Here is a 24,365-nt window from a genome sequence, read left to right as displayed (position 1 = left end):
TGTTGCCTCATCTGGTTTTGACAAATGAGACAGATGTTTTGTGTTATGAGAATATTTTTATCTCATATTAAGGCAAACTTTGAGTCTGCTTCTTCTTGAAATTATGAAGCTTGATAATGGAAAAAATGGACATCTAAATATATTAGACAGCAGATTAGTGTTCATACTAATGAGAATGACATGTCATAATGAGTACATCTAGTTCTATTGTCCACATAGATAATCCATATCTGTATATATAAAATCAGGTACAGCATATATCCTTCCGGATTGACGTTACTTCACAATGAGAAGAAAATCACTGGTTTTTGGTAGAGTGAATGTCTGAGCTGGTTACTGGGATGTACATTAGGAAACAAAAGGCTTCATCATTTCTCACCTGGAACACACTTGACTGAATCTAGAGTCACCACATGAGGCAAAAGGATTGTCTTTCTACTCTTAGCTCAGGACTGCTGTCAAACGTGCTGCAAAGGAGACAGTGGTGACTTGGTTTTGACACTTCTCCCTTAAGAGAGGCGCGGCGGTTTGTCTGGGGCCATCACTTCATGGTGGGGGAAGGGGCATGGCCATTAAAACTGGATTACTGTATCGCCTCCGACAGCCACTTTAACGAAGAGAAGCTGAGCAAGCGTGTGCCTGCGGTGTATGTTTCATGAAGTCAGCCCATGCACGGACTCGCGTGCCATGTTTGCCTTTATTCACTGTGAAGTCGGAGCCTATAGATCAGTGGGTTTGCGTGCAGTAAAGCAACTCAGTCACATTGAAAAAACCCCAGATTTTTGGACTATAAGGTCTGGAATTCTCAAGACAATAAACTGTAGATATTGACTGTAAAACATCATTTTGATAGTAGACTTTATATCTGGATTTGTGTTACCTTTGGGTTATATAATAGCAGTAGAAAAAGTGCATAAAAGCTGCAGGAACCTTGTTGGTTTTAGCTTCATCCATTCATCCAACCCACCACTTCTCATCCATTTTTTATATTACGAGCTGTACTTCAGTATTAAAGTTGTGACATAAAAACTGTTTCGCTGTCAACCCATGTAAAGAGTTTTCCCACAACATCTACATTTCCCAGTTTTTCCCTCATGCATCACTTTACTTCCATTTCAAAATCTAAACCAGAATGAGCAGTAACTACATGTGTATATATAAAGGCAACATTGCAATGTTGTGCTAGATGTTAAATAAGTGATCTCGTATACACGTGTCTCGGTTCCAACGACGTCATACGGTTTAATTTAGAGTTGATATGTAGGAGTTCATGCAAAAACAAATGCTCATGATGAAACCTGAGACATGGGACAAGCTTTGGCTGTGATAAATGTTACATTAAAAAAAAAAAAAAAAAAATTCAAGGCATGAGCAAGCTGATCTAGGTGCGCTCTGGTGATGCTTAAGATTTAAAGGTAGGGTGCAGATTTTCCGAGACAGAACAGAGACATTACTATCACAGCGGCAGATGAGGAGATAGATGAGGGGGTGGCTGTGCACCAGATGGTTTAATGATCTTCCAAAACACATGACCCCACTGATTAAAAAACATCTTCAAACCATCCATCATGTCTGAAGAGTGTGCATTCACTGCATTGTATCAATATATACAATTATAAATCCCCAAATATTTAAATTGATGAAATTTTTTTTTACTGCCTGAAAAAGCGCGTTTTGAAATGATACTACATTTTGTGCAGTAACGATCATTACTTGTTGGTGTATTGATATTGATTGCTGAGACAGTTAGTTTAAAGTTCCTGTGAGAAACTTTCAGTATATGTTGAGATTAACTGGTGGGTCGGGACCCAAATGTTGTTGGCAGAACCCTTTTCAGTGGGTCGTGAATGTGTTCCAGGGGGAAAAAGAAATTTAAAAGGTCAATAAAGCGCTTTTTAAACACTTTTTATTGTTTGGTTTCTTTGTTGTGTCTCCTGTTTTGTACGGTGCTGGGCCCTGAGGTGAGACCAGTTAAGAACCACTGGTTTAGCATATACTGGTAAATAATACCACATACATACAACTACAACAATTAAAACAGCAATTTAGCACACTCGATTACCATGACAACAATCAAGATGGAGTTGTAGTCAACAAGGCTCCCTTTCTTAAGTGTGCTAGATTGTTACAATCGTTGGTGTCCGAGAGTGCGAGAGAGAGCAGGGGAGTGACAGGGAGGGGCGAGGAGGAAGAGGAGAGGCAGCAAACGATGTAATGGCTTGAGAGGGGGGGGGGAAACTACTTCTGGCGACCCAAATCTCAGTGTTGTAAAATTAGAGGGCACGCGCATCGTTTTCGGTGTGTTGGAGGTTATTTTCCTGCAGGAATTGTTGACAGGCCAGAAAAAAAAAGGCATCAGGGTTTGATTTAAACAGATTTGCAAAAAACGGTGTTGTCCTCCAGCTGTAACACATCTGCTTTCATTATAACTCTGATTTTAATGTGATGTATGAATGGATGTGTGTTCCCGTGCATTTACATGATAAAAGGTAATTCGTCATTACACTTTAACACCATCTGGACAAGCTCAAACAATCCCACAAAAAAACCCGAATGTTTAACAGGATACAAAATTTGAACAGTAAAACTTTCTGTGTTAGTCATTCAGAGGGGCTTTTAAGAAGTCACCTGGAGTTGACTCACTTCATTACCATGACTGACCTGTCAATTCAAGGTGCATGTAAACTGAATAATTGTGATGTTGTTGCCTTATTGGATAGGACTTATGAAAAGAGACTGGAACCGTCAGGAGGAAAGAATGGGAGGGATGACATGCACTAACGACCGCTACAATGAGGAATCAAGCCTCTGTTCATGGGGTGCACGAAATATCGGCGAGGTTATCCGTCACCCATAATCATTTGAACCAAAAATATACACTGTGCATGGCTATATGTAATATTGCAATCATCTTTTTGAGCCTGTCTTATGTGCTGGTACATTGTTTCAGAGCCAATCAACAACTTCCTGCTGGATGTCTGTGTACACCAGTGGTTCTCCAACCTTTTGTTGCCGGGCACCCCTTTGGAAGATTAATATATTTTCAAGTCTCTCTACCTTTCACCGTACACATAACATACAACAACATACTGTACACTTAACACAAAGTCAGTCACGCTCTTTGCCAACCAATTCCAAATGTTAGCTGCAGAAAGTACAGAATAGCAACTTCAGATTTACAACAAACTGAAAATAGCAACAAGCCACTTCGATGAAACAATCATTAGGTCGCTGCAACATGAAACTGTGAGGTCAGGTGTAGATTAATTCAGCAGTACATTCATCACTGTTGTGGACTGTGGTGATCATTGGCCCTTGTGCTTTAACTCTGTGTCATCCGTTTGTCAGATGTCACTTATTTCTGTTGCGGTTCAGGTAAACTGCCTGATTAACTCACAATTAAGTTAAGCTTGTTCTGATAAGAGCCTTAATGTCAGATTACATGATTGTGGTGTTAAACTGTATTAATCCGAGTATTGTGTTATTCTGGTTAGAGTCAAATGAATGGAGTTTAGAGCAATAAAAAAATCACCTTGTCAAACAAACACTGAGGAACAAGTGGAGGGACTCATGTCGTCAAAATAGAGCAAACTCATGGATGTTATACAAAACACACCGAGCAGTTTGTAATAAACACTGCTATGTAATTAGTTTGAGATGATCCATAAATAATAATTTGCCTGATGACGTGTGTTCAAACTGCTTGCAGCTTCTTCCTAACATGTGGGTGTATGGTCCTGGATTGTGTGCCAGATGTCTGCTCTGCTCTCCTCCACCGTGACAGCTCCGCCTGGTGTTCTCAGTCCACCTGCTTAATGATGCATAAAGTCAGCGTCCCTCCTCCCCCCCCCCCCCCCCCCCCCCCAACACACACACACACGCAGCAGCCCCCTCTGCCCTCTGATTTGCTTGTACACACATACACGTCCTCTCTTCCAGCCCACACACAAACACACACACATTCAACAACTCTGTAGTACCCCCTCCCCTCTTCCAGCTCCACTCATGGAGCCCATGATGCGTAATCTCACACAAACTGACAATGCCGCGCATTAGTTACCTCAGCAGGGGCCCAAGTCCAGGGTGGGCCTGTCATGATAATAAGTAGTTTTCTTAAAAACATGCAGAAATATGTCCTTTTTTTCTCTTCCAGTCTCTGTATTTCTTCGTCTCACTTTCCCTGAAGACAAAAAAAGCCTTTTTGTATTACAGTCATGTAGTCAGATCGTACAAACACAAGTCATGACTTCATGGCAGACTCGCAGCACTTCTCTGACTCTCCACAGTGCTTGTCGAGTGTACGCAAAGGTGCACACGTTTGTTTGTAAGTGTGTGTGGTTTGTTTTTTATTCGCTGTTTCTGTCCATTAGGAACTCGCATGTTCTTACTTTGGCAGAACGCTTGTAATCTCCTCTCAGATGGTTTATGCCACTAAAGGGAACAGATTACACAGGGTTTATTGACTCGTGGCTCACCCCCTTACCCAACCCGCTCCCTGAGCATCCTGTGGGTGTGTGTTTATGTGGTTGTTTGTGTGTGGACGTGTGTGTTCGAGTGATTTGTGGGTGTCTGTGCCAGTGTGAGTGTGTCTGTGTGTTTGTTTGGGTTAGGGCTTTTAAGGATACGTTCTTGGGTCCAATTTAAACGATTACAAAATGAACTTTTCTTTCCTTTATCTTTGCTTTGTTAAAAGCACAAACAATAATATTAAAAAAGGAACCACCCCCCCAACTAAAAACTCAGAGAATACAGCAGTTCACTGTTATGCCTCTTACACCTTTTCCTCTGAAAAAAAGCACACTTTAAAGCCTTACATTTTACTTTAATTTTGTTATGACTGAGCGTGTTTTAGCAAGTCCACGTAGTAAGTCCCACAGAGTATCTTTAAGCCTATAAAAAAGAAGTTGAAATCAATAGTAAGAAAACAGGCATCACAGTAATTGGAGTGCTTGATGTACACACCAATAGCTGAAAGACTCCAGTAAATTACAAAATAATTCGCCTCTTTGATAATTCTAGCGATGAATCTTCATTACACTGCAGTTTCTGTTCAACTCTACATTAAGTGTTTCTGACACAATAGCACACTGCTTACGCTATTTGAGGATAGTGTTCATTTTGTTGACAAAGAATACGAGGATACGAGCTGATCCGTGACCATTTTCTTTGACTGGACGATAACTAGCAAAAAGTGTATCGATCATAAAATAGAAACTCTGATAAGACATGGTTTTGTTTTCATTAACAATACAAAACAGGGAGGAAATATAAGCTGCATGTTAGTCATTCAAAATCCACAATGTTTCCTATTTGTTCGTCTAACCGGTCAGTCACAATCAAATCGCAATACTGAAGAATCTTAATTATTAGTACCTGATAATTACAATACAAATTGGCACCTCAGAATTCTGATAAAATCGTGTCATCCAAGCCTGTATGCCAGTATAGGTATCAGTATAAGTACTTTTACCACACTCCTTCATCTCAATGATATCAGTATAATGTTGAAGTACTTTGAAGTATTGATAGTGCAGTAATATGTGATTTATTATTGTTTATTATATTGAGTTTACAGCAGCATGGATATGACTGTTGAATTGTATTGTTTCACCTGTCTTTAAGGTTTTTAGAAATGCAGCTACAGTACTGCAATCTGTCGCCTTGTTAACACTTTCTGAAACCTGTATTGAGTTAATTAGTCTAAAGACAGAAAACATGTTGATCAAAAGTAATAACTACATCGTAACGACTCCTCATGGACTAACACTGGACTAAAACTATAATGGGTTAAAATGACCATCATTCTGTTTGTCAGCATATTGAACATTCCTCTGTAAGTGGTAGAAATAGACAGTAATAGTAAGTCCTTGTCTGCCTCGTAGAGCAGGGGTTCGACCAACGCACCTGTTGATTCCTGAATGTGCTTCCAAACTAATATAGCTGGCAGCAAGTAAGTTTTCAGATTGTTAACTGTGTCTTCAAGCAAATATTTCATGAGCAGAATTCAAAGTAGCAGACTTTAGAGTGTCTTTAGAATTGTTACCAAAGCTTAAGCAGTGTTTTGGCACCAGCTGTCTCCTCTGTAAGTCACTGTGCCGTTCTAACAGGTCCATCTCATTTGAAGCCTAATGAAGGGTTTGTTAATGGCTGCATTAAGAGCCTGTTGGCGACAGCGATGAAGGTCTGTGGGAGACTTAACGTCTCCAGTCAGAGTCAGATGTGGAACAGCAATGACTTTAAGAATCTGTGAGTCACACGTTCTCGGCCTCTGGTGACTCCTGACTGTCACGATGTCTCACAGGAGGCTGACAAGATGGAATCCATCACTGCTGTTTCACAAATGGAGAAGGACACAGCAGAGGGGATACGCTGTTGTCTGACAGCGATCCCATTTTATTCTGTTGGGTTTGCTTCCCCCTCTGCCTGATTGACTTATTTGTTTGTCAACATGAATATTTTTTTTTTTTCATTTACGCTTTTCTTTTTTGTTAGGATGTTGTAACATCATTACACTGTAGTGCAAGAGTGCAATTGAAAATGTGACTTTACGCAGAATACATTTTTAAAGGCAGTGCCTTTACTTTTATATCCTCTTCATCATTGCATAAAATTGCAATAAGGACACAATACCCAAATGTAAAGGCCTTAAAACTGCATGTAGCACATTATTTCTTTACTTCATGATTACAGAAACTACTTGTGTGCTGGAGTTGAGTTTGTGTCTGTTTTTTTGATATATAGGCGCAGCCTTGCCTGTTGACAGCAACCATTGACCTTCCTCTCCACAGGGGTCAGACAGCACTCGGACACGAACGCCATCCCGCCCGTTTGATACATGTCTATATGCCTAATCTGGTCTGTCCATCTGTCAGGCCTGTCTGGTTTAATCAGAGTCTTGATCTGGTCCCAGATTTTGGGTTGCATGCTTGTCTCGCCCAGGTGGCTTCAAAGAGCTTATACGCTCCAACTTATAAATAATAAAGCTTTGATGTATGCACTTCTTTTCTTTCTCCTCAGATGTTTTCAAGGAGGTTGTTAGCCAGCCAGCATATTAGTCATTAGGTTTCTTCTGCTCTTAGGGGGTGTCATTGAGGTTATTTGGATCAAGTAGGATGTGTCATGCACCTCTTGTCACCACTTGTCCCCTGAAGAAGCAGGAGGGGTGCCCCGGCAGCAGAATGATGCTTGTTCATCAGCTGCCATCACTTCCAGTTGAACAGTCAAGGCGTTACGAAGCAGTCAGGACGACCTCTGAGCTATACTCCGACAATGTCCCTCTGTCCTTTGTCCCTTTGCATTATGGTCTTCCTCCTTTTGTCTTTTGGCCTCTTCCAACCCCGCACTCGTTCATGCTCTGTTCACCTGTCTCCTTTCGTTTCTACGGCTTGCGTCTATTTGCTCAAACTTTTACATTTCAAATCTGTGCAATACTATAAGCCGATATGGAAAGTGAAACAAATGACTAACACGGGCTGGGTAAAAGTTACTTTGAAAAGGTCTGAGGATATATATGGAAAGAAGAAGAGTCAGCTGGGCTATTTTGGATGCACCACTGCTGCCCGACGAAGTGGAAGATATGAACAAAGGCGAATCTGACATCAAAAGGAATCCCATCAGAGCTCTCTCAACATTTTGGTCAGAGCACAGTCCACTGTTTGTTTTCAGACATTATATGAAACCATTTGAAGCACAAAAAAGCGGAAACAGTAATCCCTGTTCCCCGGTTTAAGGCACCTTGGTGGAGGTAGATGACAAAGAAATCTGTGTTTGGATCATGTCTCTGGTGTGTATTTCTGTGTGTGTGTGTGTGTGTGTGTGTGTGTGTGTGTATGGTTTCTAAAGGATGGTCAGAATGGGGATGAAACACTTGCTATTGTCCCTGTAGTCAGCACTAAGCAGAGCCAATGGTTCTTCAGAGAGCTCTCTATCTGAAAATCTGTCACAACATTCGGCCGTTTAAACTGGTGTTCAGCTTTCAATAAGTATTTGAAACGTTTCAATTAAATATGTGTTCCAATGTGTTAGATAGAGCTTTGAATACACAGGTACAACTACTTACATAATAAGAATGAGTGTGATGTGCGATGTTTGTGTCCCGCTCTGAGGTTTCTCCTGCAACACTTTGTGTACAATGACACAGCTATGAAGTGTCATGACAAATGTTACATAGAGCCTTAACATAGCTACAGCATCACTCCACCGGTGTACTTCTGACCTTGAACACAGTAAATATTGGTGTTTATATGTGTGACATGTAAATAGACAGCTGGATGTTCTGCTGGATTTACAGAATTCCCCCCCTGAAACACCTGAAGTTAGAACCTCCCTTACCTGTTCAGTAACACAATGGCTTTGCCCAACATTAACCGATCTTGGGTTTTTTAATTGAAGGTGACCAGAGGTGTACAGAGTGGAGATCTTGGACTTACAGTCCGACTTATTTCATGAGAGGGTTTTATCAAGCTGCTCCTCTGTGTTGATTGTGTCCCTTTATTATCCCCTTTTAAATGTCAGCTTGGAAGTTTTTCAAGCAAAAAGGTTTCCAAGGTGAAAAAAGACTTTAGTAATCATTTTATCATTGTGAATCTTCAGGCTTTAGTGCTGCGACAAATACCTTTTTTCACTTGTTAGAATATGTAACCTCATTGTTACTGGAGGCTGCTCTGCTGATACACTAATCAATAAATCAAATAATGAATTGTGTCCAATTAGCCTATAATTGAAACCATTGCTGGAATTCAGGGATAATGTAATCTGTTAAACTTTGCCAGTAACCTCCTAAATCCAGGGCAGGAGGGAGATTCTCTATTTTGGGCAGAAGTCTCATGTAATATTCATTAACTTTACCTCTTACTGCAGTCACTTCCTAAAATGTCTTGTTATTCTGTTATTTTTGGGGTCTGAGATGCCGACATGGTCTATTTTTAGCACTAAAAGGGTCACTTTGGATTCGCGTTGTGAGTGCAACCCTTTTTATGAGGTCTCATATTTTCTCTAGAGACTTTGAGAAATGAAACTAACTTTTGTCTGCGCACACAGCCAGACTGTTTGCAATCCACTGGCATGCATAGCTTGGTATGTCTTTCTACAGTTCTACAGCATCACTGACGATAAAACAGTCATAACCCTGCAGCAAATGAGCAGATATACTTAAGCTCTTTCTGTTTTTCTGATGTTTAGACTGCTTGGGGATTGGATTTGAGCTCGGCTAAACTCTGTTTCTGGCTTTTTTATTTTCATGGCCAAAATAAAAATGGCCAAAAGTATTTATTTTGTGTTATTCTTAGCAGTTTAAATAAAGAGGGGGACCCAAAACAAAAATAACCTATTCATCAGAAAGGTAAAAAAACAAAAGCTTATTTTTTGTGGTAAATAAATGTCCAACAAATGATCCATCCCAAGGGGATGTTCAGATGGGCGGCCAAGTGGCAGGGCAAAGGGAGAGCAGGAAACTTTAGGCGGATGGGCTGAAGGTATGGCATGAGCCCAAAACAGTTCAGGAGGCTGACCAAACAGGAAGCAGTTTCAGGAGAGAGACCAAAGGGCTGACCAGTCTGGGAGAGCCAGGTGGGAGGACGGCTGGGAGGCCAAGCACACAGCGAGAGCAGTTCAGGAGAGCGAATAGGAGGTTTCTGCCTTTCCATTAACAAGGACACGAGTGGGCGGAGTTTCTGACAGGGAAGCAAGTGGGCGGGGTTTCTGACAGGGAAACGAGTGGGCGGGGTTTCTGACAGGGAAACTAGTGGGCGGAGTTTCTGACAGGGAAACGAGTGGGCGGGGTTTCTGACAGGGAAACAAATGGGCAGGGTTTCTGATAGGGACACGAGTGGGCGGGGTTTCTGATAGGGACACATGAGTGAGCGGGGTCTCTGATAGGGACACATGAGTGGGTGTGGTTTCTGACAGGGAAACGAGTGGGCGGGGTTTCTGACAGGAAAACAAATGGGCGGGGTTTCTGACAGGGAAACAAATGGGCGGGGTTTCTGACAGGGACATGAGTGGGCGGGGTTTCTGATAGGGACATGAGTGGGCGGGGTTTCTGATAGGGACACGAGTGGGCAGGGTTTCTGATAGGGACACATGAGTGAGCGGGGTCTCTGACAGGGAAACGAGTGGGCGGGGTTTCTGATAGGGACACATGAGTGAGCGGGGCCTCTGACAGGGAAAAAAATGGGCGGGGTTTCTGAAAGGGAAACGAGTGGGCGGGGTTTCTGACAGGGAAACGAGTGGGCGGGGTTTCTGACAGGGACACATGAGTGGGTGGGGTCTCCTTCAACAGAAACGTAGGTGTTGGGCTGAAGCTTGGGCTGGTATACTGGATGCCAGGACTGATGCTTGGCTTGTACACAGGCTGCTGCACTTTAGAGACTCAAAGGAGCTGTTTGGCTCCAAGGAGAGGTCTAGAAAAAAAGCAACAGCTAGATGATATTGATTCTTGACTTTGTTATAGGCAAGGACGGCCGCGTCTCCTTCTGTGGCCCCCGCGGGAACAAGTCAAGAAAAAAAACACTAAAGACTAAATTTGGAAATAATACAATAAAAATACACACGAGGGAAACGAGTAACAGCAGGGAAGAGTGAGACAAAATAATACAGGAAAGGAGAACTGAACACTGAAATAAACAAAGTACAAAACTAAACAACGAATCATGACATTTTGTCACGTACAACAAAGAGAAAGATGCAGGAAATTATTAATTAATTTATTATCTTGTCTGGTATTAAAAATAGGACTACATTGGGTTAATTGGTGTTGAATTAGTCAAAATCAGTTTCATAAATATTACTCCTCATAATAAAACCAATATAATACTACTGACATTGCATTTTCACTCATTTCTCCTGAAGGTTCAAGTATGGTGTAAAGAAGCAGAGTCACCATAGTCATCGATTTATTATTTCCCGGTTTCTCCTCATTGGTGTGATCTCGTGTAGGATTAACATTAAAAGTCTCTTACTTAAAGTTCATGATACAGTTCATGTCCAAATACCTTCTTCGAAAAGTGTTTTAAATCCTCAGAGCTTCGTAAGCTGCTGCTGGATGTGTGAATGGAATCTCCTTGTAAAAACAACACAGGGATTATACTGAGAGTGACCTGGCCGCGACACAATCCGTTTTTGTGTCCTGGTTGTTTGGGACTACGCACATATGTGTCGATAGTGTGCTCTGGTTAGTTCAGAGAACAGAGAATTAAAGGCACATTGGATGTTTGAGAGAGATATTGATAGGTACTTTGGATGGTAACTGATGTTCTGTATGTGTGCTGTAGATACATTATACATTTTAAATCACATATAAACAATTTGACACTACAAGAGTAAGATTGTTGGTGAGAGGTTATAAAGATGTATCCAAACAGGCATTTACATTTACAGATTTACAAAAGGGGGTTTGGCTGTGTTTATCCATCATGAGCACTTTAGCAGCGTTTAGCAAACTTACTGTGGCAAGATCTTTTTTTCAGCGGCAGAAATCTTACGGATCTTAAGGAGAAAAGGAAGGTTCGGGATGAAGGATAGGGACAAAACACAGGGTGTGGAGGGGGGAGGTCCATAGCAGCAGGCCGTCCCCACCAACGATCCAGAGGAAACTACTGTGAAATGTATTTATAGAACTTGAGTGTTTAGAAATGTGTTGCCTGTTAATGGCTGTAGATTTATCTATCTTTAATTCATTTGTCACTGTAAGAAAACCAATATGAGATCATGTTTTTGTGGCACCCTGCAATTCACAGAATCAGTCTTGTTTGGTTCCCTATGAAACATCAGGATAAGTGTGAAGACCTTTTAACATACTGAGTTGATAGAAGAAGACAAATATACATTATTATATATCCAAGGGAGAAATTATCTTAATTTTGCCTTTCACATTCCTGGAATACACTGTCTTTGAAAAACAGGATCCACTGATCATGTACTAATAAAGAGATGTCAGTGTGGAGGGCTGTACGTGAACGGGCATCCCGAGCTGCAGGGCGCTTTGGGCCTTGCTCAAAACCACCTTAACAGTGCTCAGGAAGAGAAGTGGCAGTGGCCCCTCTCCAACAACCAGTAACAATCTTCATACTTTGGTCTGTCCATACTGGGACTATGTTTCACCAGTGTGATCCGGCCTCCTCTATGATCAGAGAGACTGACAGGCTGTCACACAGATTTTTTTTGTTCATAGCTCAACACCTCGGAGCGAGTATACTCTTTCCTTGACTGATGACTTGTCGTTGTGATAGTTCTCAAGTACACAACAAAGTCTGCCTCCTCTGCCAACATCTTAAAGCCCTGAGATATGAAGCATTGTCAAGCATGGACTCCATATTGTGCTGCTGCTCCTAATTATTTTCCTCACTGATGAAGCACACTAGAAAGTCAGATATATGAGAGGAGAGGTACAGTATGACATGTTCATTGTTCAAGCAATCAACGTTTCATCTGCCTCTGGCTGCCTTTCAACTGTTGTTGTATTGCTCACATAATCAAAATAAAACTGAATTTGATGCATGTTCTCAGCATACACTATTCTTCTACTTGCCCTCTTGTCTTGAAAGCACATATATGTAGGCCTCTCAACTCCTTTTTTGTGAAACTTGAAAACATATTCTATTTTGTTTTCCAAACTTTTTGAGGTACCATGTTGAATGCTGTCAGAATAACTATGACTGGCAATTTTCTCTGGCCATTCACCTCAAGTAAACTTGTACTTCAGTTAAATTCCCTTGCAGCCATGAATGTGAGAAGCAAAACAGCTTCATTGTGGCTTAATAATAGAAGACAAGTGGATGCTCTATACCTAGCCTTCATCTGCAGGCTACCCACTGACATTCAGCCCAATTATTTATACTTGCTTGATCCTCACTACAGCCAACAGGAGAGGATGTCCTTTAAAAAGTAAAGACATCAAGAGCAAAGTTATGTCACTTTGATCCTCCAGGCATCTTTATGTTTTCCCTCAGATACACAGCAGAGCCTGCTGGCAGTGTCTACAATGGGGATTGCTCTTTGGAGAAAACATGGTCTTTGGGATTTGTGTGGTATTTAATGGTTCTTGTGGTGACATCAACTTGTTGAGCCCCCAAGTTATTTAACATCAGAAACATTAAAGGGTTAAAAAACTTAGTGCAGGAGTCTTCAATGTACACAGAACTCAAAGTTGTTGGTTTGTCTCACAATTAAAGTTGACGTTGCGTTGCAAACTAACCTGTCTTCAATGAACCTCTTTGAATATGAGACATTTACGTGGGTTGTTTTCTTTTTCTAAAGAATTTTAATAATGGTTCCTGTTTTTTGTTGCCACTATCCAAATTTTTTTTTTAATGTTGTCAGCATCAAATTCAAAACTGACATTCATATTGACAAAAACAATTAGATTCCTCAGTTTCAACATTCTTGTATTTGTGAATCTTAAATCAAATGTGGTGTTGTCGTGTTTCACGCACAACTCAGCCTTATCAAATAACGTAATTTACATTTACTTAATTTTGCTGGACTTACTGCAATTAAAACCAATTAACACATATCAGACAAAAGTACGTGTAAAAAAAAGCTTCTTTCACACTTTCAGCAGAAAGAGAGCAGCATTAGCGTTTATTCAAAGCCAAGTATAAACAGCTTTTCCTCAATTTAATTTTTAGTCTTAAGATGATAAAAAATAATAATGAGAATGATCAGGCTGTTCAGTCGCTAAATGCTTCACTGTGTAAACTGACTGGTTGCTATTTGTCACATTCCTGTGTGGAGCATGAGAGATGGAGCAATGTTTTTTAAGCTTTCTTTGGAAATAACTGTTGCTAACTTTGCTTTTGCTGCTGGAAGTGCAGCATGTGTCGTTCAGAGTAGTGTAAGTGTTAGAATAAATACAGATACATTATTTATCCAAACATATTGATAAGTGAGGATTCAAAGCTGTTCATTCTCAGCTCATTGACAATGATTTAGAGAAGTATTTAACAAAAACATTTTGAACAATAAACAAGATAAGTTGAGTATGTTCAATGTTGCCTTCATAGAGACTCATTCTTTTTTCCCTGCTTGCCATCCTTTACTCTTTGTGACTGCATCATTAAAACTGTCTTTTTCTTTTTCGCTGCTTCAGGGTGACCCCTCAGGATGGAGAAACGTCCCCCCCAGGTGCTGCCGGCTGTTCAGATGAGCCTTTAGGTGCTACAGGTGGCGCTGGTGCTATGGCAATGCCTGCCACCTCCACCCTGTCATTGCCCGTTAGCCAGGGCAAACCTTCTCTGCGTCGCATCAAAGGCCGCATTCACCGCAGCAAGAGCCTGGACAGCATGGACCTGCTCGACTCCAATGTAAGGCTCATTTATAACTCAACAACAACAACATAACAACAGTTATTATTTATGATCATTTTCATGATCAGTTCACAATGCTGCTTCAAGAGCTCCTTTTTGAAGATCTTGTTTTATTCAACCAGCGCACCTTGATCCAAATGTGTATGACAAAGTTACTACAGTGAGGGCGCAGACAGAACATTTTTTAAACAGAACATTTTTTATTTTGCATTCCTTCACCAAAATATTTCATCGTCCTCTGTTGAGTACAAGCTGTACATCTGACATGGCAGTTTCTGTCATTTCAAGGGAGAATATCACAGAAGCCCAACCACATTATTTTTCTCCTAATGGCTTTAATGCGCGCACACGCACGCACGCACGCACACACACACACACACACACACACACACACAGTGACCTTTGGTTATGCAATATTTCCTTGATTTTTCAGATGAGCACAGTTTAACACATTCCATATGTCTCGCTGTGTGCCTGGTTTATTCTCATGAAAAGTATTAATCTGATAAATGATTGGGTAAGCTGCTTGGACCTAAAAAGCCTCACTAACTCTGGGATTGTCCATTCATCTGAGAAGCGCGTTTGGCCCGCCCTCTTCTCCCCTTCAACTCATGTGTACTTGTGTGTGTGTGTGTGTGTGTGTGTTTGTAAGTAGTGTACCTGTGTGTGTGTGTTTATGAGTGATGTGGCTTTTGGGAAGGCAACCAACGGTTTTATGATGTAAAAGCATGCCAACCTGCTACTAATGCATGCTTGGTAAGGCTGTTTTGTGTGTGTGCGTGTGTGTGTGTGTGTGTGTGTGTGTGTGTGTGTGGCATGAGACCACAGCAGACACAAGGATACATATAAATCTCTCTGCTGTGCAGGACTATTTAGCCTTTCTCCCTCTCTTCTGTATCACTTTCTTCATGTTTTAACCTTGTCTAGATGTCTCCTTTGATAAATGTTCACAGTGTGTTTCCTCATCTGCCCCCATCCTGCCTCTCCATGCTGACAGTCTTCTCTGTGCATGAGAGTACACATTTAAGTGTGTGTGATCATTGGGTGTTCAGTATTTCAGCTGGTCTTAATCTGGAGCTGCCTGCGTCGTCATTAGGAGTCATTACTCTTCCTTTCCGGAGTGGGACTCTTTATGATTACGTTTAGGAGAGACTGGGTTTTTTTTTTTTTTTTTTGATTGTAGTTCACACAAAGAATCCATTATTGATGTGACGTGGGTCGGAGGTGGACTGAGGAAGGAGGAAGTCACAGGATGGGGGGCTGACAGTCAGGAAACTTGTTGAGAGATGACACTGCACAACAAAGGCCAACCTGAATGATGCAACACACACAAACACACGCAAACACACACGCGTAGCACAAGCACATTCACTCCTGTGTGACCAGGCTGTCAGTTTCATTGACAGCTGGCGTGTAGTTTCATGTCAGTTTCTAACTGTGAGACAGAGGCGAATGTATCTCATAGATTTTTGAAAACAACCTTGAGTGCTCTGCTTCATTAAACTTGGCAGCGATATGTCTGGCCTAGATGTGAGCTATTTTCTACCTTTTACTGATGTGAGTGAAGGCAGAGCGGCGGTGGGCAGTTCCGGAGATGTAGTGTCAGATGGTGAATGAAAGTTTGATGTGAGTTTTTTGTTGGTTCAACTCCAATCACTTGTAGCAGTTACAGAGCACTTTGGTGCAAATGGGAGAGGTGATTTAAGACTTTGCAGTTCAGTTGCGGGGGATAAAAATAGGGCTGAATGTTTCCAGGGATAGCTGTAATTTTTTTTTTAGAGATATTATGATTGGACCTGTAGATATTATAAATTAGTAATAATTTAAATGCAATTTTAATTCTATAGTTGTGGTCTATGAAATTTAATATAAAAAACCTTTGTGCAATACTTTATCGACCTCCTTTTTTTTTTAAAGAAAAATATTGCAAACAGTTTAAACAAGTAAAACTATTAATGCAGACTTGGAGTTTAGTGGAGTTGTAATATTAGAACAATCAGCCTTAAAATGTGTTGTCTGTATATTGAATTTAGAAGTAGAGACTGACTCAGGTTGAATAACAGCAAAAGTTTAAAACTTTGGTACCAGTCCAGCAAAGCCTTTCAAAAGCCTTCACCTTTTACCTGCACTCTGGTTCAAGCCTAATCCAGAAGATCTAAGAAGCCTTTTTGGAAAGTGGGGGGTTAAAAGTTCACTCAGTTAAAGCTGCCATCTCTTGCACTTTAGTCCCTCCACAGGTGAAGCTCAGTGCTCTCAGAGGTAAGAAGAACACATACACACAGGCGGGACCCAAGGAAAAAAGTGGAGCACACGAGTCACTTGTTGCAATGTAATGAGGTCCAAAAGATGAACTTTAACTTAGGACGCACACTGCATCATCCTCCGAGTCAAACATCCCAGGCACGATTTAAGAGTCGCCTCTCATTGGTTGGTGGAGATGAGAGGTAAGCAGGCATATAACTAATACTGTGACAGCACTCGTGTAGCCCTGTAATGCAACCGTCCTATCAAGGTGTAACAATATTCACTCTACTCTATACACAGTTTTTAAAGACAACAACAGTTGCTCTTGGAAAGGTTATCAAATAATAATACTGATTTGTTTTTCAAATCGGCTCCTGTGTGTTTTGAGTTCTCAGCGCCTCAATAAATTTGAAGTGATTTGTGTGCACTTGTATTTTCTTTGGTTTCTGCCTGTGTGTAGGAGGCCATTGAAACACTGTGTAAGTCATGGTTGAACGTTAAATGGATTATAAAATCCAGTGCAGGGACTTCTTAACTGGCTGATTTGAATAGAGGATTTGTTATTGTCAGAAGTCTGACTGAGTTCTGCTCAGTCCAGATTTGAGCTACATCTCTGACACTGAGGCAGATAAACAAGTCATTATAATACAATGAGGAAATGGAAGAATGAATACACTTATCTTCTAAAGAATAACATTTCATCTGATCTTTGATGATTCCTGTGTCTCGTTTCATCGAAATCTAAGGTTGTCCTCTGCAGTGTCCTTAAAATGAGTACCGTAAATTCCGTACTATTGAGCGCACCTGGATATAAGCCGCACCGGCTAAAAATAAGTAAATAAATGTATTTGTACATATATAAGCCGCACTTGATTATAAGCCGCAGGTGTCCACGCTATAACAAGAGCTATTTACACAGACGTAGGCTACCGGTAACATCCGCAAATACTGTAGCGTCCGTACGGACGTTAAAGGACGACGAGAGCGTTCAAATAATAACTTAATAACCCGATCACTGTCGGCCGTGACCACGCCGTTTACAGCAGAGAGCAACACATAACTTGCCGTAACAATCCAACTCTCTCCCCCAGCGTTCTCTCATACAGCCACTCCACACGTTCTCGCTGGTGCATTCACTGACTCTCCACATAATCGGAATTATGAACACATTATCAACTACTGACTTTACAACATGAACCGTTACAATACGAAGCCTAGCCGACGGTGTCTGTAACACGGCTGATGAAAAAGATGACCGTAATATATTTCACAAGAAAAAGTCCATCCATTCACTGCCTCAGAATGACTTCATTACTCACTTCCTCAGTCTCTGTTGTCGCTGTCAGTGTCATCTTAACGTGCAGCAGCTCTGTTAGCTTCTTTGACAGCCAGGTCGATCGCCTTTAACTTGAAAGCTGCATCATATGTATTTCTCCGTGTGTTTTCCATCATGAGGGTGCGTGCATGAAGCGCAAAATGACTGATATTAAGATCCGACGTGACGAAGTCAAATGTTTTTGCGGCAGAAGCTCATTGTCCCCCAAGAAAAATCCATGCATTAGCCGCACCGGAGTAGAAGCCGCAGTGCTCGAAGTGTGAGAAAAAAGTAGCGGCTTATAGTCCGGAATTTACGGTAATAGGGGGCCGAGCAGTGGCTGGACTCGATGACAACTGATGATAAGCATCTTTGTTTTATCAGAGTTGAGCAGACACACAGTCTCTCTCATGCAGCTCTGAAGTTTTGCCATGTCGTTGCATTCAGGGAGTTTTATCGGAGAGAGAGACAACTGATTATCATAGGCATAGTCGTGAAATGAAATGTTGTGGTGACGCACACCATAACGAATCAATCCCTTAAGGCATGTTGTAGATTTCCTTTACAGATGCAGAGATGACTCTATTTCATTCATTTTTATATATTTGACGCACTTCAAGGTGAACAGAACTTTTTGATTGCTACCATGAGTGAAACTTGTTTGGATTGTTTTCTGTGCTCCTCGCAGTTATTTTTAAGGCAATCTCATGTAATCACTCAATATGAAAGAAAAAATAATGGTTGATGGGTTGTCGGTCCATCTAATCATGCCACACCTGATGAGTCAGAATCCTAGATTTGTTTTGTTTTCAAACGTTACCTTATTCTTTTCCCATTTAGTCATTAACATTTGGGACATGTTTTTATGATATATTTTCATACCAGATATGGGAAAAATAAATCTCTCAGCAAACATAGCTCGTTTAATGTAGGAAAACATGTTTAAAACACACATTATTATTATTATTATTATTATAGACATTACTTAAAGGGGACACAGTGTCTTCGAACATGTTTGGCTAACCTGAGTGTCTATCGACCCACAAAATGTGAAATACATCCATCCAGTCCTTTGTTTGTGATCTGCATAGTCTTACAACACAGAGGAAAATGCTCTGTTTCAAATTTTCACAAGTTAGATTGTAGTAAAAAAAAAAAAGGGGGATATGTTACCCAAGAACATCGAATGCTAAGAAATGCAGCTGGGGTATTCCAACATCTGCCTGCCAGCGCTGGTCAACATCGAGCAACTGACAAGCTCCCTGCTACCATGAGCCACCATGATCACATTACTGTACACAGAAACACTCATCACTCTCCTCCATAAGACCCTCACTCAATACTCATCAGCATGCATGAAGGGTTTTTTTTTGGCCTGCTTACTATGAGGTTTAACCGTTACACACTGAAGTGAGCTTTAGCTGAGAAGACACTTCGACATGTGGGAGATGGAAATAATAAAATTCATGAAGACTGAACTCCACTTAGCTGCTTCACTTCAGGGATCCTGGCATTGTGCTCGCTCATAGTCTTAACTGTTACGGAATCATTTATGGGGACAGTTCAATGGAACATTTGCTAATGATATCAATAAAATAAGAACATTTCCATCTATGACCAGTCAAAATATCGTTCAGTTTCTCAATTGCCAAATAAAATATTCACCACATGCATTTCACCACCACAACTTGTCAAGAAGATAAGTACACTCTCACAAAGTGTCATTTTAATCTGAAAACAAGTTTAAGTGTGGCTTAAAAAGACAACATGTGTTTGCTGTTGTTAGGCCACAGAACAATGATATGTGCACATTTAAATATGAAAGTGTCAATTTCATTGGCATTCTTTATCTCAACTGAAACAAGGCTGCTTCTTCTTCTTCTTCTTCTTCTTCTTCTTCTTCTTCTTCTTCTTCTTCTTCTTCTTCTTCTTCTTCCGATCTGTCAGTGTGAGAATCAGCTGCTGACTATTGAAGAAATCGTTGTTATAATGCAAGAGTAGGAGAAACAGGCAGAGTCATGTTTCACAGTTCTATCTTTAAAGACCTTCCATCATTGAGCACAGTCTTCAAACGAAGCCTCAAGAGATCTCGCGAACTTCTTCTGAAGCAAACTCCTGTTCTTACAATCTTTTCATCCTCTCGATATCTCTAAAAAACGCTAAAGAGACTTGACTGAAAATGCTGTGAGGAAAAGGGTTTTATCTTAAAATATATTCAGCCATGTTCCCAGTTTGCACTCTCAAGAATCGATTACCTACCACCCGTCCGCTTTTCCATCAAGAATATCGAAGAAGCAGACTTTCAAAAGAAAGGCCTGGAGGATCCATTACGTCTCGCTGAACTCTCACTTATTGCAACGGCACTGGATGCTTGGAGCATGTTACGCAAACACACAAGCTTCCATTCTCCTTCCCTGATGTGGACCATCACAAGCTGTCCATGAGTGAACGTCTGAAGCATGAATAATAGATGAAAGAAACGATCTCCTTCATAATGCAGCGTTTTCTCTATTTCACATGCAGCTATTTTCGTGTGATAAAAAGCAACATGGCGAAGGCCGCAGAGAGAGAAGAATCTGAAGATTGTGCGGTTAAACTGGACGACCTCGCCTGGGAATTTAGCTTTTATTTATTCAATACAGGCTAATGGCTGCTCTATTTGTCTAATTATGCAAAGCAATTTACTACACAGCAACGGATTGATTCCTCACGACAATGTCACAGGAGGTGTGTGTGTGTGTGTGTGTGTGTGTGTGTGTGTCTCTTGCCGTAGTGTGACCTAATGCTCTGAGACCTTGAGCTGAAAGTACACCTTGTCGTGGTGAGATCCAAGTGGCCAATCAGCTGTGTCTTATCCCTGAGCTCTGTTTTGATTCCACATAGATTTTCGTGCACTTTAGCCTCCATCTTCTCTCTTGAAGTTTATTTATCTTATGACTTAATGTTAGTCTTAGTGTGAAATTTTGTATGTTTTTATGTTACCGAGACTCAACAAAAAGTCATTTTCTGCCACTGTGTGATGGGCAATAGCATTTTTTGAATCTTCGATCTTAAACTGGACAACTTTACACAGAAAGTTCCAAAGTAATGTTCAGGATTAGTAAATGAAGGTGAAGTAAAGATGAGGACTGTTAAAGTTATTTTTTTCTGCAGCATAATTATCAACTATTCCTAAATTAACAATAGTATGAACTTATGCTGTGGGTGCTACAGAAGGGATAAGAAAGACGAGGTCTATTCACACTTCAGTCTGTAAATATCAGTTTACATTTCAGAAGGATGTAGATTATCTCTCCCTCCAGCTCTGTCACTCTGTAGTCTATCAGTGAAACTATTTTATGAGAAAAACAATAAAAACGGCGTCACAAAGTGTTTCAGAGAGAGAATACGACCATTAAAAACTCTTTGACTGGTCGGGAAACACTTTGGTTGAATATTTAGAGGCATTTTCAAAAGCAGCTGATGTCTATTTTAAGCAGATCAGCTTTTAGTCCCACCTTTTTCCATTCCCAGTTTGCACACCTTGTCAGTGGACTGTTGTCCCACAGATGTCGCAGGTTGGACACTTAACACACTTCATGTTGTAATCTGTGGCCAGGCAGACCTCTCAACTCTCTGCTGGTGCTGCTGGGTGCAGACCAGAGATGGTAAACACTCAAACATGGAGTGACAGAGAGAGTGGAAAAGAGAGATTACAAAACCGGGTGATAAATGTGAGGGAGGAGAGGAGGTTATGACACCGATGGGCCTTTTGAGAGATGAGAGAATGGTTTGACGGCAGGGTGCAGGATGTTCAGATTAGATGAATATATTTTGCTGGGATAGACAGGAGACTCTGCAGGCACGTTATAACTCATCCGCTTCCTCGCTGGTTCTCAGGCACAATAGGACAGAATTGCACTTCATATAGAAGCCATTACCTGAGCTGAAACGGGCAACCAAAAATTGTTCTCAAACCATTCTTTTTATTTATGTACCCTGCCGTGTGTGTGTATTTATCTGTGTATGTGTGTGTGTGTAGTTGTGATACAGGGTGTGGTACAGTGAGGACAGCAACAGTGGGATCCACATCTATTTACAGCAAGAAATGCTACTGCAAACAGGAGGACGTCGGAGGTGTTTCGGCGGACTTTGAATTTTTGCACAGATTTGCCTAATCATGCCCAAGACACCTGTAAAACACACGAAAGAGGATATAAAACCAGAAAAAAAACATAATATGGGACCTTTAACTTACCTTTATATGAAAATGACAGATGTGTTTTACTTCACTGATCAGTGTTTGTGATTCACAATGAAGATCATTATATCTGTCATTGAACAAACGTTCAATTTAACTAAAATAAGGGGAAAACGTTGTATATTATCGTTTTTTAGAAATAACCAATAAATCACAAAAGATGCTGTATCATACTGTATTTGTTCACTTTCTTGTAGGTTTTTCTAACTTATCCAGCCTATGATCACAGTTGCCTGCTTTCCAGTCCTCCATCGAAGCGTCTCGTTAATTGTGTCCACCATTAACCAGCCCTAGATCTATGCATTAGAGCCTTTAAGTTCCCTATGGCTTTGATTTTGATCTCAGTGATTCATTAGCTGTTTAAAGACAGGGGGTCCTCTGCATAATGACATGCTCCCTGCCCCTCATGTTAGCCCATCCCGTGGGGCTATGCATCCATAATGTCAGGCAGGAAGGGCACGCACGATCAATGTTGGTTCTATAGATAGATGAAGCAATGATCTATGGCTTCCATAGCAGCCTGTAAGTGAGAAGGCCCTATTTTATACAGGGTCATATGGAACAGTTCACATGAAATTAGATTAAATTAATCAATCACTCTTGGTTTATGAGTTGTGTGTGTGTGTGTGTGTGTGTGTGTGTGTGTGTGTGTGTGTGTGTTAGAGAGAGAGAGAGAGAGAGAGAGAGAGAGAGAGAGAGAGGGAGAGAGAGAGAGAGCAAGAGGGTGAGATTGAGATTCCTAGCTTCATATATCTCTGGAAGTGTGTCTTCATATTAGTATGTCCGGCGGTCGGCTGTCCTCTGTGTAATATTGATTGGTCGCATTAGGGAGTCTGCGGGTCAGCACTTCTTAAACAGCACAAGAGAAGAAGAGGATGGAGGAGGGCAGAGAGGAGGCATGGAGGAGCGACCAGAGGGCACGAGGAGATAGGACGAGAAGGAGAGAGGACAAGAGATGGAAGGAGTGAAAATTAAAATAGAGCCGAAAGATTGATTGGGGAAGACTAATGGAGAAAAGTGGGAGCATTGGAGTTGTTTTATTATTCTTTTTGCTCACTCGCTCAGCCCCTCCCTGTTCATGATGGAAGCTATTGATCACATGTGCAGCTGATTAAAGATGACCTATTGTTCTCGCTTTAATGCTCTTTGTGTCTAGAATATTAATACTAATTCTAAGGTAGCTGTCAATAATATCGTACACATAATATCATGCATTGTACTTGTGCCACATTGTTTACATAACAGAGTAGTGTAATTAGTTTTATTGATCCAATCAGACTAGCTGACCCTTCAGAGCTCATATTGTATAATTTGTTGCTTCCTCTGCAAGATTTTACTATTCATTTAAACACAGTGAAGTGTGCTGAATAATCTTTAATGTAGTCACAGTTATTTAGGCTGGAATGAGTTTTTTAAAAGATGTAGACATTTTCCCTTTTACAGTCTTTGTCTCCTATTAAATGATACTGATGATCTTTGGGATGTGGACAGACAAGGTTTCCTCTTTCAGTTTCAGGAATTACTGTTGGTATTTTTCATTATTTTCTGGTATTTAAAGGCAGCAAACAAATCAGTGAATTGAGAAAACAATCATCAGCTAAATAAAAATGAAATATAAATTATTGGAAGCCCTTGTAGAAGCAGAATGATTTATTTTTAGGAGGTCTATTTGTCATTTCTAACCTTCAGCAGCTCCAGTGTTTTGATGTAATTTTAGCTTCCTCTTCTGTCCTTGTTTTGGTCTCTGCTCCATTTCGAGCGCAGGTTTCAGATCTGAAATGTTTTGCTCTAAATAATGTATCACACATAAGCCTGATTAAGACACCTTGTAGTCTGGAGCTGAATTGAATGGCGGCAAAATTCCCCACGTTCTGTTACAGCTGCTTTTATTGTTGTGTTTATTTATAAAAAATAAAAAAAAAAGCTTGGAGGAGGAGGGTCTAGTTAATCTGTTGTTTGTACGCTGTGACAGAAACCTTGTTTTGTTAGTTAGTGTTGGCTCATGCACGAGATGTTTTGGATTATGAAAGAGAAGATTGGGTTAATTTATGACTTCAGCATTCATCTGGTACCACGTGACAGCAGCAGCAGCCTCATCTAACGAGATGGGACGGCTTCCCAGCAGCTCACAATTTAGGCTCTCTCCTGTTTCCATGGCAACACAATTACTTCGCACCAGGTTGTGGGAGGTTAGGGTGATAATTTACAGAGTTTAAAGTAATGTGAATGTGCAGTTTTTAATATTAGGAGAGCACAAAGAGAA

The 24,365-nt window shown here is 40.8% G+C and overlaps 1 protein-coding gene across 16 annotated transcripts in view; it reads left to right on the top strand.

The window, feature by feature from the left end:
- tjp1a (tight junction protein 1a) overlaps nucleotides 1-24,365 on the top strand; it is a 101,399-nt gene that overhangs the window by 1,598 nt on the left and 75,436 nt on the right. For all 16 annotated transcript variants that reach the window (XM_079338922.1, XM_079338921.1, XM_079338928.1 and 13 more), the window contains exon 2: nucleotides 14,087-14,300. In XM_079338922.1, coding sequence (XP_079195048.1) covers nucleotides 14,087-14,300 — 214 coding nt within the window. The remainder of the gene's footprint in view (nucleotides 1-14,086; nucleotides 14,301-24,365) is intronic.

Source organism: Symphodus melops (assembly GCF_947650265.1).
Source record: "Symphodus melops genome assembly, chromosome: 3".
Lineage (NCBI taxonomy): Eukaryota > Metazoa > Chordata > Actinopteri > Labriformes > Labridae > Symphodus > Symphodus melops.
This window is presented reverse-complemented; position numbering and strand designations above follow the sequence as displayed.